Source organism: Cervus elaphus, chromosome 7 (genome assembly GCF_910594005.1).
Source record: "Cervus elaphus chromosome 7, mCerEla1.1, whole genome shotgun sequence".
Classification (NCBI taxonomy): domain Eukaryota; kingdom Metazoa; phylum Chordata; class Mammalia; order Artiodactyla; family Cervidae; genus Cervus; species Cervus elaphus.
Window position 1 is genome coordinate 31,573,840 of NC_057821.1, and position 17,326 is coordinate 31,591,165.

The following is a 17,326-nucleotide window of genomic DNA, read 5'->3' on the forward strand; positions in this document are numbered from 1 at the left end:
AAAAGATCCTGATGCTGGGCAAGATTGAAGGCAGGAGGAGAAGGGGATGACAGAGGATGAGATGGTTGGGTGGCATCTCTGACTCAATGCACATGAGTTTGAGTAAGCTCCAGGAGTCGGTGATGGACAGGGAAGCCTGCTGTGCTTCAGTCCGTGGGGTTGCAAAGAGCCGACACAACTGAGCGGCTGAACTGAACTGAAGGATATTAGTTTTGTTGTTGTTTGTTTTTTAAAGCTCTGATGCTTGAATTCAGATTCCACTGGTCTCCATAATTTGCTGGTGTTGTGGAATGAGAATTCTGCATGCTACAGTTTCCAAGACAGAATTTAAGTTACTCTTTTGAGGCCCCAATGGGAGTGATTTTTCATGCAGTCTTTGGTATAAATGAAGTTTTCCACCTCAGCATTTCTATACAAAATAGCACACTGTCATCTCCTGACCTCAAAATTCTCATTTTCTAGGTGACAACAAGGTTCAGAATTGCCTTCACTATTTAACTTCTAAGAATTTTTGGTGATGTTATTCCCCAAAATTGCAAAAAGCAAGAGATAAGGATTCCAGACGGATATTATGTTTAAGTAGATATGCCAAGATAATGGAAGCTATGTACCCATATACAGAAGTTTTCCATGGCACATAGTACAAGTGCTTTCACTGGATAATATTGCTCATCTGTCCTGATTATTTGTGCAGAAAATACACCAGTATCAGACACAAAAGAATGAAGAAGATCTTTTTAAAGGTAAAATGAAAATAATGCCTATGTGGAGAAAACCATCTCCATTGTTTGACAGTTAGTCAGAAGTCATGGTGGTATTGGATTTTAAGCTCTGGAAGGGTGTGGGAAGGACCATGTGTATGTGTGGCTTTGGGACCATCATGTTGGTAATGAAAACTAGACTTGATCATGGCAGATTCTTAATAAACATTTGTCAAATCAGGGGACAATATTAGAGGTAACTTTCTGAAATGTATCCAAATTTCATGTGACATTCTTTTGCCATGCAAATGCCCAGCAGTCTCACTTGGAAGTCTAAGTAAAATCTGGCAACACACCTTCACGTGGTCAGCCATTTTCCTTCTGGAAGTTTTCATGGTGTCATGTGGGTATTACATCTCACTTCTAATTGAGTATAAGAACAAAGCTGGCTATTTTAAAATATCAGTTGAATAAATGATGTGTGATATAAGGATAACCTGAAACAATATGCAAAGCACTTGGCAACATTAGGCCCTTGAATGGTTAATTTCCTTACTGAGAGAGGCTAACTAGTCTGTTCTATATATTCTAAAGGAAATAGTTTCGAGGAATAACACAGCAGTTTTGGCACACAAATCAGGAAATATTTTAAAAATATAAAGCACTGAGTTCCATTTTTTGTGAAGTTGTAGGAAGTTGCAAGAGTGTTGTCCTCTCAACCTAATAAATAACTAACGATAAGCTTAAGAGGAGTAGATTTTCTGAACCCATCAGGAGTTGAGGATACAAAAGAATCAAAGTAAACTAAATTCTAGAAAGAGGCCCTCATTGAAGAAAAGAAGTTTCTAGCTGTCTTTATCTCTGGCAGATGGGCAGTCACAAAGGAGAAAAAGCTTGTGAAGACCAGATTAAGAGAAACCAGAAGAAACTAAGACATTTTAAAGGTATGCTGTGGGCTTGCTTGACCCAAACAGAATTCCAAGTAGCCAAACCAGTTCTGGTTATTTCTGCTAGGGGTGAGTAGGTCAAAAGCGGGTGAGGGAAAAGACCAGAAAGTGGAAATACCCACTGAGGCACTCTCTAGTTCAAAACCTTCTGAAGTTGGGGAGCAGGGCAGAAAAACAAAGAGCAACCAGTACCAGGTACTTTGTATTTTAGCTGCCAACAGCCAAGACTAGAGAACTGAAAGAAACCTCTCCAAGACTTAATGAGTGGAGAGAGCTCCCAGCCAAAAACAGCCTGGGAGAGGGAAGGAGAGCAAAAGATTGCCCAGTCACTCAAACAGCTGACCTTCTGGCCTTTAAGCAGAGGGAGGTTTCTCAGGGTTTGGAAATCTGGGACAGTGGCAGTAAAGCTCAAAGAGAGGAGAAAAGACTACAGATCAAGAACTGTAGTAAAAATTTTTAATGAAAATAAATAAACACATACAATCAAAATTAAAAAATTGGTTTTCCCCGCTCACCTTCCACCAAATTTTTACTAGAGGACAAAGAAAATGAAGACAGCTACTAGTTCATAAGCTGGATGCTGATACAAAGTTAAAGATATATATTTTTTTTTATCAGTGTATCAATACTAAAGATAAGAAATACCATCTTACAGCTTTTTAAACAATTAAAAAGAAAATTTATAAATTGCATAATATAAAACAAGTAAATGAATAGTTAACTTGTCTCATTAAAAGAAATAGCTCTCTTTAGATCTTTCAGATCTTACTCGATGTACTATAAACATACATAAAATGAGTCAATTAACTTCAAATGCAAAAAAGTAGGGGGAAAAAAAGAGAGAGAGAGGGTTGTAGGGTCCAAGAGAGAAAAGAAAGCAAGTAGAAATTTGCTGCACCGTTGGTCCCTGCCAGAGTTGACACGGCTTGCAGGTGATCAGGCCAGACTCAGAAGGGCAAAGATTTCCTAACTCCTTCCTGTGTGTTGCCTGATCTTGGCTTTAGTTCCCTTGCCCCTTTCAGATTCCGTTGTTTCTTCCTGGTCCGGATCACGGACCCTGGCCCGGCCTCACCCTGGTCTCGATTTCTCTCGTCAAAGAATTGCAGGTTTTAGGATGGAGAAGTCAGTCCTTTTGTCTCCGGAGACCTCAACCCCCGCCCTCTGTCGCCACCAAGTGTCCGATGGTCGGTACTGCAGCGTCAGGTCACGGTCGCACTCCGCTCGGGACGAACAACTAACTACAGACTTAACTTTAGGGCAACCAAGCAACCCACCCTGAGGCCAAGCAGCTAGAGGCCTCTGGGAAGAGGAGACCCGCCGGGAAAGGTCTCCCGGAGCAGAGAATCCATACCCCGCGCGCGGAAGCCAGATTCTCTGAGCCCTGCGCTGCTGGGGCTCTGTGATGACTTCCGTGATCCGCCCGCCGCCATCTCAGGCGCGCAGGAGCTTTGCGTTTACCCTAGGCCTTCTGGGAATAGTTGCAAGGAAGTAATTGTTTCCGGACATTGATCTGCGTCTTCTTGGTCGATTTGAGAAATAATTTGTTTTCCTGGGGAGAAGCAAGGTTTATCTGTGCCGGCAGCTGGGATTTCTCTTTTCCTTTTATGGTAGGAAAAAAGAGCATTTTTAAACCTTTCGGAAAGACGTCCTACTTTAATTAGATCAGACTTTAAAAGAGGTAAGTAAAGCCTTTGCGTAAGGGTGGCCGGTTAGCTCAGTTGGTTAGAGCGTGGTGCTAATAACGCCAAGGTCGCGGGTTCGATCCCCGTACGGGCCACAGCTGGAGCTTTTTTTTCACCCCCTCCTTTTTATTTATAGACCACATCTCAGGTGGAAAGTGCTGCAATGTATCCAGTTACAGATAGTCCTAATATCACCAGCACTGAACGATTTGGTTGTGTGTCTGTATTTTTTCTTTATAAGAAATAACGTACCAGAGTCAGGATGAAGAGCTTTCAAAGAGGCTTGAACGAGGTAAGGTGGCTGTATTTAGGAAAGAGGAGATAGGGAGAATTAGAGAATTTCTTGCATCACCCTGGAAAAAACTTAAGGCAATAATGTTTTGATATAGTTTATAATTCTGAAATGTAAAAACATCATTCCTCTGCATGGTGAGCTGCTCAGTTGCTTAGGGTATTGTTTTTATGATGTTAAGATCGCTGATTCGATCCCCTCGGGGATATATGCCTGGTGGTATTTCGCTTTCTTTTTTCTCACTGTGGGAATATCTCAGGCTTGTTCGCGTAGCCTCAGACCAGCAACCGCGAATGCTCTGGGGTAGAATGGTGCACTGGTCAGCCTTTGGGTTGTATCTGACAGTTACTTCTGTGCTGCCACTTACCAAGTCATTTAAAACTCGTCTAAAATTTTTTGTTGTGAACGTTTATCACAAAATCTCTGGACTTCAGATGTGAACGACGGAAACGGGGTGTGCAGTGGGGGATAGGCGGGCAAGAGCCCCTGGGGCCGCTCTCAGTGGAAGCTCCTCACTCTCCCTTGTCGGTCCCTTTTCTTGAAATCTGGCTCCTGGCTCTCTACGCGCCCAGCCTCCTCCTTTTTCTCCCCTCTACCCTTGCACTGTCCTTCAGACTCCTAGAATATTGTTACTTTTTCTCTTATTTAAAAGTCCGGGGTTACTATGAAAACATGTATGATACTGATTAAGTAATAACCGAAGTAATGTCTCAAGCACAGTTCCAGGGTCATAGTGGGTGCTTAACAAGCCCAAGATGGCAAGGCCTTCCTCTGTTTTGCTCAGTACTGCATCCTTGGTATCAAAGCCAGCACCTGAAAAGCATTTTTTTTTTTTTAATTAATAAAGGACATCTATTACTACATTGCATGCATATTAAATAATATACTTATAGATTTGAAGTACAAGAAGGACTCAACAGGTCATTGCTATCTTTGAAGAGGAAGGAGGCCACAGGCCATGAAATGTGGACATTCACTAGAAACAGAATAACTTAGCTGACAGCCTTCAAGGAATGAGAAATTCCTAGAGATGTATTAGTGCCCTCTGTTCATAATATGGTTGGAGTTCTAGTGTCATTTTGCCTAATATTAGACAACAACAGCAGAGTACAGTGAGACATAATTTCAGTTACTTTTCAAAATGTTAACTTGGTTGCACTTTGAATCTAACATCTTCTAGGCAATTGGCTTTCAACTGAGGATTTATATTACTTACATATGAAGCCTTATGAATATATAAATGTGTAGGACCTACTCCAGACTTACTGGGATGGCATAATCTGCTACTCCTCGTGACTACCATTTTTGCTCACATTCCTTGGGAAGTACATGGGTAAGAACTGCTATGGATAAACTAATGAAAATGAAACCGGGTTTCCAATGAAGTATAAACAGGGTTTCAGGCATAATGCAGAACTACTTCTATGAAAGTGAAAAGACGATGACTCTGGTAAAACTCCAATTATAATGTTTGAAATTTTTTTTTTTTAATACCCAATGTGTAGGCCAGTGCTATGCAGTGACATTTTAGCTAATAAACTCTGACATCATTTAACATTCAAGAAATTGATAATCTATTTATGATTTATTTCCTAAAAATATCATTAAGCTCCCAATTTCCACTTCCAAAAGGTTCTACTAATGCACAAACAAATACAGTTTTGAGGGCTGTACAAAACCAAAATGACGAGAGTCTAAATTTGACATTCCTCTCTTACTTGTTCTCAGAAATAAAAATGAGTCTGATTCTAAAAAGTCTTAATTCTTTACCTGATGCCGATAACCAAACTCCATCATTTAGCTGAAAATATTGGATGTCACAGGTTAAGAGAGCTGAAACTGAACTTCCAAGACAGAATTTGAAATTTTGCTATCAGGTACTGCAAGATAATTTGTGCTCAATCCACACATTAATCCAATCATTAGCAAATCCATCACTTTCTATCCTTGTAGGAAAACTGACTCATTCAGGAAACTTACTCACTTTTCCCTTCACCACAGCTCTTCATATTGTGATGCTGGAAAAAGACTGTCCACATCAGAATAAGAATTTAATACAGGATTTACCAGTAATATAAATTGTTCAATGCATCTGCAAGATGTTTGGTGGCAACAACTCTGTTGAAATATAAAAACCAAATGAGGAAGGCCCCGCTGGGATTCGAACCCAGGATCTCCTGTTTACTAGACAGGCGCTTTGACCAGCTAAGCCACAGGGCCGCTTTTCTAAGTGTCAGTTATATCGTATTTGTAATATTTTCTGTGAAATGCAGCATTTTGACAGAAATATACATGATTTGGTGACAAAGAGAACGAATCTATATTTCTAAGCCATGTTTCTAAACGAAAACAGAAACTTCAACATAAAAAATAATGCATTCTTCAGTGCGAGGTTTTAAAAATTATTTTACATTGGAGTGAAATTCCTATTTCATGGTGACTTTCGCCCTCTAGAGGAAATATTGGATATTGCCACATATTAAAAAATTTTATCCATTTTGTTCACAAATGTGGTCACTATTGTACTTCAGGTAATTTACTAGGTACTGAAGATAGAACAATGAACAAAACAAACAAAAACTTCATCTTTAAGATTTATATTCTAGAAACAAATAAATAAAGCGAGTTTTAAAAACTTCCCCCTCCAAACAAATGAGCCATAAGCACCAGTTCCCCAATCTCCAGGTTACTGACTCTATGATGCTACTTTCTGAGCTAATTCACTGCACAAGAGCAAGACTACCATGCTTCCTTCTATTTTATCTGACCTGGCACAAGAAAGCGAGCAAAGATAAGGACACACTGATGCAGAGGAGATTCTGTCATGGCACCAGTGAGTTAAAACTGACTTGATCTCTGTTTTCATTGACTGTAAAAGTGAGTGAAGGATTCAGAGAAGTGAGGAAAATTAGGGTACAATGTGGTAGATACTTCCCGCAGGAGGCAGGAGGCAAGGTGCAGGGTGTCTTAGCAGAGTCGCATGACCTCTCTTCCCAGTTTGGGTGTCAGGTTGATGATTGCAGAAGCGTCTGTGGCATGTTGGCCAAATACAGCTTAAGGTGGGGAAGGAACAGATGAGACCATCTTTTGGAAATGTTTAAATAACTTCCTTGTGTTTTGTGCTTTATGGAGAAGCATTGAAGGCTTATGCATTCACTGAGCACCCACAAAATGAAAGACCCTGGAGAACAGAGAAATCACTGAGATCCTGTGACAAATCTACCTGATTTCCTCTGGGCACCCACCAGCTCTTCTCTGCCAGTGTAGCCTTCTCACCCTTTCTTACAACAAGATTTACTCATTCCCTTTGTCCTTATGTCCTGCTGCCATTCCTGTCCTTACAGAAACAAGTTTTCTAATTTGTTCATTTTGTGTATTATTTTGATCATACATATATATATACATATATCAAAATTGACATTTTTGGTTTTTGTACATATAAATTTATATGCATGATATATTATATGCTTATGCCTTTAAAAAACATTTTGACTTTAAGATCCATCAAAGTTGCCCTATGTACACTTAAATCATTGCTTCTAATTTCTGTGTAAAATTCCATAATGTGTATCGCATTTCCTATCTTCTGTCCTTTTCCCCCCTAATGGTTTGTACTTTTGAGGTTATGCTTAAAGGATTTTTCTTACTAGGTTAAAAAACATTCTCTCTTAAAAAAGTATAGATTTTCTTCTTTTAAATTTGAGACATGATCTGTCTAGCCATATAGGGAAGTCTACTGGTTTTTTATATGACAGTCTGTGGAGGTGTGTCTTCTAGTGCTTAAAGTTTTGGTTTAGTAAGGGTCTTCAGAATGTGTTGATGGTCATGTAGCATCCTTTACTTCCTTTAACTTAGCCTCCTTGTATTTTCATGAAATTAGGTATTTAGTAAAATTATGTGTTTTTCTTGTTAGAATATATATCTGAAAGGTCAGGGAGAGTTCTAACAACCCATCACAAGTCATAGCACATAAACGGTAAATTTTATGAAAATACTTTTTTGAATTATATTTTATGAATTTCCCATCAAAGAGCCTTCCAAAGTTTTGTTTTTTGTTTATATTCTTGTAAGCTTGGGCCAATGTTTCATGAGCCTATGAAGTCAATCCTAGACTTTCCAAACTGTAAACAAATACTTTTTGGTTTCTTATCAGAAAAGATATGAGAACAAAATCCTATTGCTGTCATTGGTGAGTGGGAAGGTTTTGAAATTAAAGTTTGGAAGTTGTGTATCTACTTGGGTTTAATCCTTGCTCTGGTGCATGAGCTTGTTTTTTTGATTGATTCTTTTCATTAAGAACTGGAAACTCCGTTTGTTTGTTCCAGAAACCCTATGAGTTTCTGTCTTGTGCTCAGGCTCTTTGGTTATTTTTTGCTCTCCTATAATTCTATACCTTACCTGCAAAGCCTAGAAAAAAAAAAAAAAAACCTAGTAAGCAGTGTTTAATAGGTACATCTTTCCACCATGGTCCTTGCCCACCACCAATTTGGTATAACCAGCCCAAGCCCATCAGTTTTTATGCCCACTGTAAATTAATTGTAAATAGAAATGAAAACTGAGAAGACCTTGAACAACTAGGATTATGTGACCCTCAAACAACCTTCTCACCAGTGACTTGACTTCTAAAAGGCTCCCAACTCTTCACTAAGGCTCTGGAAATTAGGGCCCAGAATTTGAAGATCTGTTACACCACTAATATATTACAAGGAAGGAGGGAGAGGAGAGAGAGATTGTGTAGGAGAGGTAAAATTTCTCCTCTACTCTTACGGTTTCTGAATGGGCCTAAGAATTAAACTAGCATAAAACAGATTGATAGGAGAAACCCATGCAAATTTTATTAAGCAAGTTGTACGTGGGAGCCCTCACAAGAAAAATGAAGACTTAAAGAAGCAATTAGAGTCCAACACTTATGTATTAGGATGGAAAAACCTGAAAATGTGACAAAATGAAAGGGTTTGGACTAGGGCAGTTAATTGTGGAAAAGTGACTTGGAAGATAAGGGTTAGTTTAAGGAGGTTTTTCTTTTGGGGGAAGAGTTCTCTCTGCTTGGACTCCCCAGTCTCTGGTAATAAGAATGCTTCCTTCTTCCTGGTACAGGGAGGGCATACTGTATTTCATCTCCTGCTTTCAGAATCAAAAGGAAGGTAAGAGTGCTCTTTTTGCATTTGCTGTTTTTCAAGTGTGGTTAACTGTTGAAAAATCAACATATCAGAGGAGAATATTTTGAAACGGCATGCTCTGAACCCCTACAATTGAAAACTTTTTTTTTTTTTTGGTCTTCCATCTGCATTAATGCACAAATATCCTAAGTTTAACTTAGTGAGCAGTCCCCTAATTGTCTAGCTGTAACTCAGCTGCAAAAAAGAGAGGTCATAAGAGTGCTGCTAATTTTGTTTATAATTCGTTTGAAATAGATACATTTATTCAGCACCTGTTATTTGCTAGGAACTATAGCGTGGTCAGATAAGGTGATGAGGTGTGTATACACAGGGGTTTTGATTGTTGCACTGCTCTATCCTCAGCACTTTGACAAGTGCTTGGCCCACATGTTCAACATACATACTCTTTGAGTGAATGGATAAATATAGATTTGTCTAGAAGTTCAAAGGGGCGCAAATCAAGAATCGTGTGTTCACAGATAGATTAGAAGTGTTCAAAGGGGCACAAATCAAGAATGGTGTGTTTACAAATGATGCAACTTGAAGATATTTTATGCTTGTGTGAGAGTGAAATGCACTAGAAATGTAACTAAGCACCAAAAGTTTCTGTGTTCAAACCTACCTATCTTTGAATCAATAATTATATTTGCTGATATATTTTGCCAGAAACTTTTGTATCTAGGGACAGAGGGCCTACCAGCTCGTGGTTCCATAGTGTAGTGGTTAGCACATCTGCTTTACACGCAGAAGGTCCTGGGTTCGATCCCCAGTGGAACCAGCTGAGGGGACATGTCTTTTTTTCTCTTCTCCACCTCCAAAGCAAACAGTGAGGTTTCCATGTTCTGTAGCTTAGGCTTCTAATAGCTATTTATGAAACAGAATATGTGATTTTCCCCTGACCTCTCTTTGAGAGATCCACTTTCATATACTGCGTAGCTCTGTGAGGCAGTGTGGAGCATCAGGTTGTCACCTATTTCTCCTTGACTTTTATAATGACTAGAGATAAATCTGGAAGAAAATGAAATCCACCATAGAATCCTATATGAAACCTAAGAAACCATAAAGTATGAGTGTAAAAGACAGCCATTATTGGCCAGTGCGGACAGGATGCAGAACATGTGTCTTCTATCTCGCAAAGGCATTTCCAAGGCTGTCTCCATGGCAATGTTGCAAAAACAGTGAGGTGCTTATGAGCAATACAGCTCCTGCCGTGACTCGGATTCGAACCGAGGTTGCTGCAGCCACAACGCAGAGTACTAACCACTATACAATCACGGCAAGCCATGAAGAAACACCTGCATCTGGGCTGTACCTCTGCTCTTTTCTCAGGAACATCCATTCCTGTCATCCATAGAAACAGGCACTTTGTTTCCCGTCTTTATTTAGAAATGCCATCTCAGTTAATTGCCTTATCCTCTCCTCCACTTTCCAACATCTTGCTCCTGGCAAACAAACCAAAAAGAACAAAAATTGTTTCACTCCGTGCAATTTTTCAAACATGATGGCTCCTCTCTGGGTTGCTAACACTTGTGGAATCACTACTCTCACTTCCACTTCTAATCCATGCACATTTCTTGCTTAGTTTTACAAACAGTGGTCCTCAGACCTCCAGCTGTGGAACAGGGAGGGTGGTGGCTTCGAAGTGAATCTTACTGATTCCCATTTTTGGCCAAACTGGTCAGAATCTTCGGGTGCTTGCTGTGTAATCTGGCCTAATATCAGGTGCCAGAAGTCAGTTCAAGGCAACAAATATGGATCGATCCTGCCCATACATCTGTGAGTTCAGCCCACCAGGACTCATCCCGCCCAATTGAAACTGTCAGAAAGTGTGGTGTCTAGAGTGCTCACATCTCACTGAAACTATTTTCTCCATTTACCTAGGTTTAGGTTGCCAGAGGGGAAAGTGCCTCTTGTGTGGCCTGGAAGCTCTATGGTCCAACCCCACCCCCTCACAGATGGCTCTGTGAACATTGACCCTAGAGTCAGAGTCCTGGAGTGCTCCTTCCTTGGTAGGAAATGAGTTCCCTTCTTCTCTATACCTGGTTAAATTTCATTCCTGTTTCATTCAGCTTTTCACTGAATTTATTGGGGAAGCTTTTCCTGACCTGTTGTCTCCATACAATATATTCCTCTCGGTCTAAATCAAATTTTATTTTCTCTGTTCCATGATCCTTTTTTTTTTTTTTTTTTGCTTTTCCATCAATGTCCCTATATCAGTTTCTTAGGATTAATTAGTTACCAGAGTTATTCTAAATTAATGTCAATCTCCTCCCTTCTTCCCTCCCCTCCCCCACTGTGTCCCAAGAAGATGTAACTGTCTTGTTCCATAGTTTATCACCAGGGCTCTTTATGAATATTGTTTGGCCCCACAATGAATGAATGAATATGCAGAGATTCCAATCCAATGCTTTATGAAAGCAGTCTCCCAACAGCATGTGGCCAAGCACATGACTTTATTGTGTGTGGAGGACGTTATCAGGTAGGGCTGTGGGGAGGAAGGAATCAACAGAAAATGAAAGCAAAAATTTCATATAACAGCAGCTGTCCATAAAATGCTTCTCAGCAGAGCCAAAATGATGTCCTTAATTTTCTGAGATTTTCTTTGTCTCTTTCCTTCTAGATGACACAAAACCATCCTAATTACTGGCAGGTTTGCTGAAGAATTCCCAGTATTAATTTGATCTGGGAAGAGAGCTAGGGATTTTCTCAGTCTCAAGGAAATGCGTTCAGTTAAGCTGAAGGAAAGAAAATGCTGCTCTCCAGGGAATGCAGGCTGCTTCTGCCTCAGGTTTGTGTGAGTTGGACCTCTCCTTCCTTCCTTTCCCTCAGGGACTTTCACCCTGTTTAGAAAGCACCCTATTTACGGACACAAGTGCTTTTCCATATTTTCCGCTGTGGTGTTTTTAGCAATGGGATTGATTTGCATGTGGTTCCCTATACAGAGAGAGGAAAGCTCATCCTGTTGCTAGTCCGTGGTGTGGCACAAAGCCTAGAAAATGGCCTCTTTTCTTGTGCTTTTTATTTCTGAAAGCCTTTCTGAGGCTTCTGTCTGACACATTTACAACAGTGATTCTAAATAGGATAAAGAAGGTGGCCTATGCAACTTCCTAGCTCTATGCTTATCAATGCCATGAACTTTTCTACTTCTGATTTTCATAAGTTTTCTATAAAAAAGGTAAACTTAAAACTTTCTCTTTTACTCAGGGGCATAGCTCCAGGAACCCTACCATCTCCCTTTCCTATATTATTAAAAAAAAATCTCTGTAGGGGGTGTTTCCTGGTGGTCCAGTAGTTAGGTTCCTCTGCCCTTTCTAAATCTAGCTTGTACATCTGGAAGTTCTCGGTTCTCGTACTGTTGAAGCCTAGCTTGAAGGATTTTGAGTGGGATTTGATTACAGAACTTCCACAGGATTGGGAAACAGAGACTCCAGGAAGGCACAAGCAAAACCCTGTGTGCACCAGGACCCAGGAGAAAGGAACAGTGACCCCACAAGAGACTGAGCCAGACTTGCCTGTGAGTGTGTGGGAGTCTCCGGCGGAGGTGTGGGTTGACAGTGGCTTGTCGCGGGCCAGGGGCACTGGCAGCAGCAGTCCTGGGAGGCCGTTGCCATTACCTGTACCATAGAGCGTGTAGTCTACTATAGTGACTGCAAAGTCTAGGACTGGGCCGCCTCGGGCCAAACTACAGGGAGGCAGCACAGTCCCAGCCGTCAGGGGAAATTTGGATTGAAGATTTACTGAGCATGGCCCTGCCTACCAGAGCAAGACCCAGTTTTCTCCACAGCCAGTCTCTCCCTTCAGGAAGATTGTACGAACTTCTTATCCTCACCCATCAGAGGGCAGATAGAGTGAAAACCACAATGAGAGAAAACGAACCAAAATGATCACATGGATCACAGTCATGTGTGACTCAATGAGAACTCTGTGTTGCTGCCTCTCCTTCAACCAATTCTTTTTTATAACCTCTTGGTAAACTCCCTATGACCAGTTAACAAAGGGTTAACAATCCTGGGCCTGTTTTGATTGACTTTGTAGAGCGTTTTGCAATAGTAGAACTGGATGGCTGTGTACTGCAACTTTACCTCCAACTTAGGAGGCCTTGAGGGGAAAGGGAGAGAGGGACAGTGAGCCCATAAATATGGCATGGTTAGTTTATGGGTAGGGTAATTTCATAGGCTAATGAGTGGATTATTCCAATTATTTTGGGAAAGGAGCAGAGATTTCCAGGAATTGGGCCACCACCCACTTTTTGACCTTTTTCAGTTAGCCTCAGAACTGTCCTTGTGGCTCAGCTGGTAAAGAATCTGCCGGTAATGCAGGAGACCCTGGTTCAGTCCCTGGGTTAGGAAGAGCCCCTGGGGAAGGGAAAGGCTATCCACTGCAGCATTCTGGCCTGGAGAATTTCACAGACTGTGTAGCCCATAGGGTCACAAAGCGTCGGACACGACCGAATGACTTTCACTTCAGAACTGTCATGGCGCTAGTGGGTGTGTCATTTAACTGTTAAAATATTACAATGAGCATATGAGGCTCAAAGTCTACTGGAAGTTGAATCGTCTGCCATCTTTGGATCCCGTTGGTTCTAACCAGTCTTTGTCATGTCCTATGGCTATGTCATTCTTTTAAAGGCTGTGCCCTATGCTCTTCCTTCCAAGGACCTGGAGAAGGGAGAGAAGCCCAGTGGAAGATCCTCTCATCAGTTCAGTTCAGTCGCTCAGTCTCTTTGCAACCCCACGAACTGCAGCACGTTAGGTTTCCCTGTCCATCCCCAACTCCTGGAGCTTGCTTGAACTCATGTCCATCAAGTCGGTGATGCCATCCAACCATCTCATCCCCCGTCATCCCCTTCTTCTCCTGCTTTTAATCTTTCCCAGCATCAGGGTCCATTCCAATGACCCTCTCATATTCCTTATAATTGTTTTATATCACCTTCCATTTGCAATGATTAAGGCATCTAAAATCTTATTGGAGTACCTGGAATTAGTAAAGATTTATAGATAGTTTTCTCATTTTTCTCAAAAGAAAACATCTTTTTTAAGTTCCCCCAATGACAAAAAGAAACAATGCTAGCTATGCATGCTAAAGTCAGTTTTACAAATACTATCATAGACATGACTCAACATTGATATTTCAGTTTAGTTCAGTTCAGTTATTGGAGAAGACCCTTGAGAGTCCCTTGGACTGCAAGGAGATCCAACCAGTCCACCCTAAAGCAGATCAGTCCTTGGTGTTCATTGGAAGGACTGATGTTGAAGCTGAAACTCCAATACTTTGGCCACCTGATGCGAAGAGCTGACTCATTTGAAAAGACCCTGATGCTGGGAAAGATTGAGGGCAGGAGGAGGAGGGGACAACAGAGGATGAGATGGTTGGATGGCATCATCGACTCAATGGACACGGGTTTGAGTGGACTCCGGGAGTTGGTAATAGACAGGGAGGCCTGGCGTGCTGTGGTTCACGGGGTCGCAAAGAGTAGGACATGACTGAGCAACTGAACTGAACATTGATATTTATATTCATGTTAATGTATGTCATAGACAAGCAAATGCAGTAGCCTGGTCACCACCAAGGAAAGACTTGCTGCCCAACTGCAGAGCACACTTAGTAGGTAGGCACCAGTTCTTGTCTCCAGTGTTCCTAGAGTTTCAGAGTTCCACCCAACGCAAGTCATGCCCTTTCCTAGTGCAGTCCACATCAGTGGCAAAGCAAGGTGGGGGAGTAAAACCTGATCCGGGGACATTTTCACCCAATGTGGGGCAACTCTGAAAGGTAATATAGGCTCCATTGCTCCCCACGTTTGTCTGGCCTGTATTACAGTTTGACATCCTCTGTCAAATCCTATTCCTTCCTCTACCAATGTTGGTCCCTAATAAACATCTTGCACCCCAAACTATCTCAAGCATCTGCTTCTAGAGAACCCAACCTGCACCACTATATCATCATAGTTTTTTTCCTTGGCCTCTTGCATTTTACTATCATTTCATTCAAAAAGGCTTCTGCAAACAAAGACTAGGAATAGCAAATAAATCCTGTACTGAATTATAAAGAATGTTCTCCAAAATCTTTCAGTTTTTGAACCACATAATAAGGTGAGGACAATACTATTCTATGGTGTCTTTTTTTTTTTAAGTGGGTTGGATTTCATACTTTTTCTATTTAGCTAATCTGTATTATCAAATTTATTATCTCAAGAGATCAGGGTTGCTATTGTTTTTGATTACTTATACACATTAAGTTGCATAGCCAAAGTCCTATATTATAGTGGCCCTCCCCCTTCAAGTTCATAACCTCATGGGCCTTCTGGCTCTTCCCAAGAAAAACATATTTTCTGTCTTAAGGCTTTTGCACTTTATTACTTCTACTTGAAATTTTCTTTTTCTAATATCTGTCTTGTTTCTTTTTCAATTTATGTAGGTCTCTGATCAGGTAACTCCTTTAAAAGAGGTTATCTTATAAAATGAGTCCCAATTATGCTCTATTACTTAACTCCTCCCTATGTTCTTCACAGGAATACTGTAGTACATATTTATGTGTTTACTAAATGGCTCCCTCACCTAGTGGTCGACCAGTGGTAAAGAACTTGCCTGCCAATGCAGGGGACCTAAGAAAGATCACTGGGTTCGATCACTGGGTGGGAAAGATGCCCTGGAGGACGGCATGGCAACCCACTCCAGTATTCTTGCCTGGAGAATCTCATGGACTGAGACTTGCAGACTAAATTCATGGGGTCGCAGTCGTAGACGACTGAAGCGACAGCACGCACGCACTAAACAGGTAACTTCCAGGGAGGCAGATTTTGAGTCGCATTGACTGTCTACACTGGAGTGCGTTCAATGAATATGTGTATCCTAAAGAAATAGGTTCAAGGATTTACATGAGATTAGGAAATTACTGTATAATTTTAATCGACAAGCTAATTTCCCGTTAGGATAAATCCTCAAGAAAATGAAAGTAAGCAGAACTCAAGAATTTAACGTGATAAAAACTACCCTTTAGTCAGGTCACTTACTCAAAATGTTCCTCAAAGGATTTTTCTACTATACTCAATACTGCTAAATGTTTCCTAAAAGTAACCAGTGCCTCCCATGTTGACTACTTAGACACTACTAGGCAACATGAAGGTTACCTGGTTTCAAGAAATTACCTGTTGATTCATCTCCTGGCTTCTAAGTAAGCCTCTCATGAACATACTAGTCCACGTTAACGTCCTTTCAGACCGTATTTGAAACGCCAGAACTACTTCACACGCTCAGTGTAGGCATCTTGGAACCTTACTACTCAAAATATACAGTAATCACAGCTTTTTCTTTGACAGTGTAGGTTGGCTCTGAAAAGAGCCTTTGTTTTCTTCTCTTTTCCTAAAGTCTCTATTTGGCCTTGTGGTGGCTCTCAGTTTTCTTAGGTAGTAGCACAGCCTGGATGTTGGGTAAGACACCACCCTGAGCAATGGTGACCTTTCCCAGCAGTTTGTTGAGTTCTTCATCGTTGCGGATAGCCAGCTGCAAATGACGCGGGATGATTCGCGTTTTCTTGTTGTCGCGGGCCGCATTGCCCGCCAGCTCCAAAATCTCAGCCGTCAGGTACTCCAGCACCGCCGCCAAGTACACCGGGGCCCCGGCACCTACCCGCTCAGCATAGTTGCCTTTGCGGAGCAAGCGATGTACCCTGCCTACGGGGAACTGGAGTCCAGCCCGCGAGGAACGGGTTTTGGCTTTAGCACGAGCCTTGCCACCTTGCTTACCACGTCCAGACATTTCGTATTCCACAAGTGCAGCGCAGTTAAATTCAGCAATGTAACTACAAGTGCAGTGACTTTTATAAGCCTAATTGGGCGCGAAAAAGAAGACGTGTGATTGGTTAGGTTAGTGGGCTTCATTTTAACCAATGGGAATGAGAAATTGGAGTTCTTCCTTTCTGATTGGGCATAACTAATTTCTGACGTCTTCTTCAACCGCCACCAATCGACTAAGACTTTAACCTATGACTTTATTTGCATAGGTGGTTCTATATAAAAGAGGCACTTTGCGATTCTATCGCTTTTTTCTGGTTTGTGTTTTAGACTACGGTGTCAGTTTTTACAACTATGCCGGAACCAGCGAAGTCCGCTCCAGCCCCGAAAAAGGGCTCTAAGAAGGCGGTGACCAAGGCGCAGAAGAAGGACGGCAAGAAGCGCAAACGCAGCCGCAAGGAGAGCTACTCCGTGTACGTGTACAAGGTGCTGAAGCAGGTCCACCCGGACACCGGCATCTCGTCCAAGGCCATGGGCATCATGAACTCTTTCGTCAACGACATTTTCGAGCGCATTGCCGGCGAGGCATCGCGTTTGGCGCATTACAACAAGCGCTCGACTATCACATCCAGGGAGATCCAGACGGCCGTGCGCCTGCTGCTGCCCGGGGAGCTGGCCAAACACGCGGTGTCTGAGGGCACCAAGGCCGTCACCAAGTACACCAGCGCCAAGTAAAGTTGTCCATCCATCGCTCTTAGACCCACCACAAAGGCTCTTTTAAGAGCCACTAAGTTGTCAATGTAAAAGGACTGTAAA

General features: G+C 41.7%; 2 protein-coding genes, 1 long non-coding RNA gene and 3 other non-coding genes across 7 annotated transcripts; 4 read left to right on the forward strand and 2 right to left on the reverse strand.

Annotated features, from left to right (window-relative positions):
• The first annotated feature begins 2,611 nt into the window (after window positions 1–2,611).
• Window positions 2,612–12,539, forward strand: LOC122697481. 2 transcript variants are annotated; one of them, XR_006342069.1, is made up of 4 exons: window positions 2,612–3,326; window positions 10,663–10,790; window positions 11,402–11,569; window positions 12,180–12,233. It is a non-coding gene; the product is annotated as an uncharacterized LOC122697481 (long non-coding RNA). The 2 variants fall into 2 exon arrangements; XR_006342068.1 differs by having other exon boundaries at window positions 2,613–3,326; window positions 12,191–12,539.
• TRNAI-AAU lies at window positions 3,352–3,425 on the forward strand. Its single transcript has one exon. It is a non-coding gene; the product is annotated as a tRNA-Ile (tRNA).
• Window positions 5,769–5,842, reverse strand: TRNAT-AGU. The gene has a single exon. It is a non-coding gene; the product is annotated as a tRNA-Thr (tRNA).
• Window positions 9,487–9,559, forward strand: TRNAV-UAC. The gene has a single exon. It is a non-coding gene; the product is annotated as a tRNA-Val (tRNA).
• Window positions 12,540–16,133: 3,594 nt separating the features above from the next.
• Window positions 16,134–16,579, reverse strand: LOC122697457 (histone H2A type 1-H). The gene has a single exon (XM_043908284.1). The coding sequence runs from the start codon at window positions 16,533–16,535 to the stop codon at window positions 16,149–16,151; it is 387 nt and encodes a 128-aa protein (XP_043764219.1). The 5' UTR covers window positions 16,536–16,579; the 3' UTR covers window positions 16,134–16,148.
• A 238-nt stretch (window positions 16,580–16,817) lies between these two features.
• Window positions 16,818–17,326, forward strand: LOC122697462 (histone H2B type 1-K). The gene has a single exon (XM_043908290.1). It carries the CDS (start codon window positions 16,865–16,867, stop codon window positions 17,243–17,245), a length of 381 nt encoding a protein of 126 aa, XP_043764225.1. The 5' UTR covers window positions 16,818–16,864; the 3' UTR covers window positions 17,246–17,326.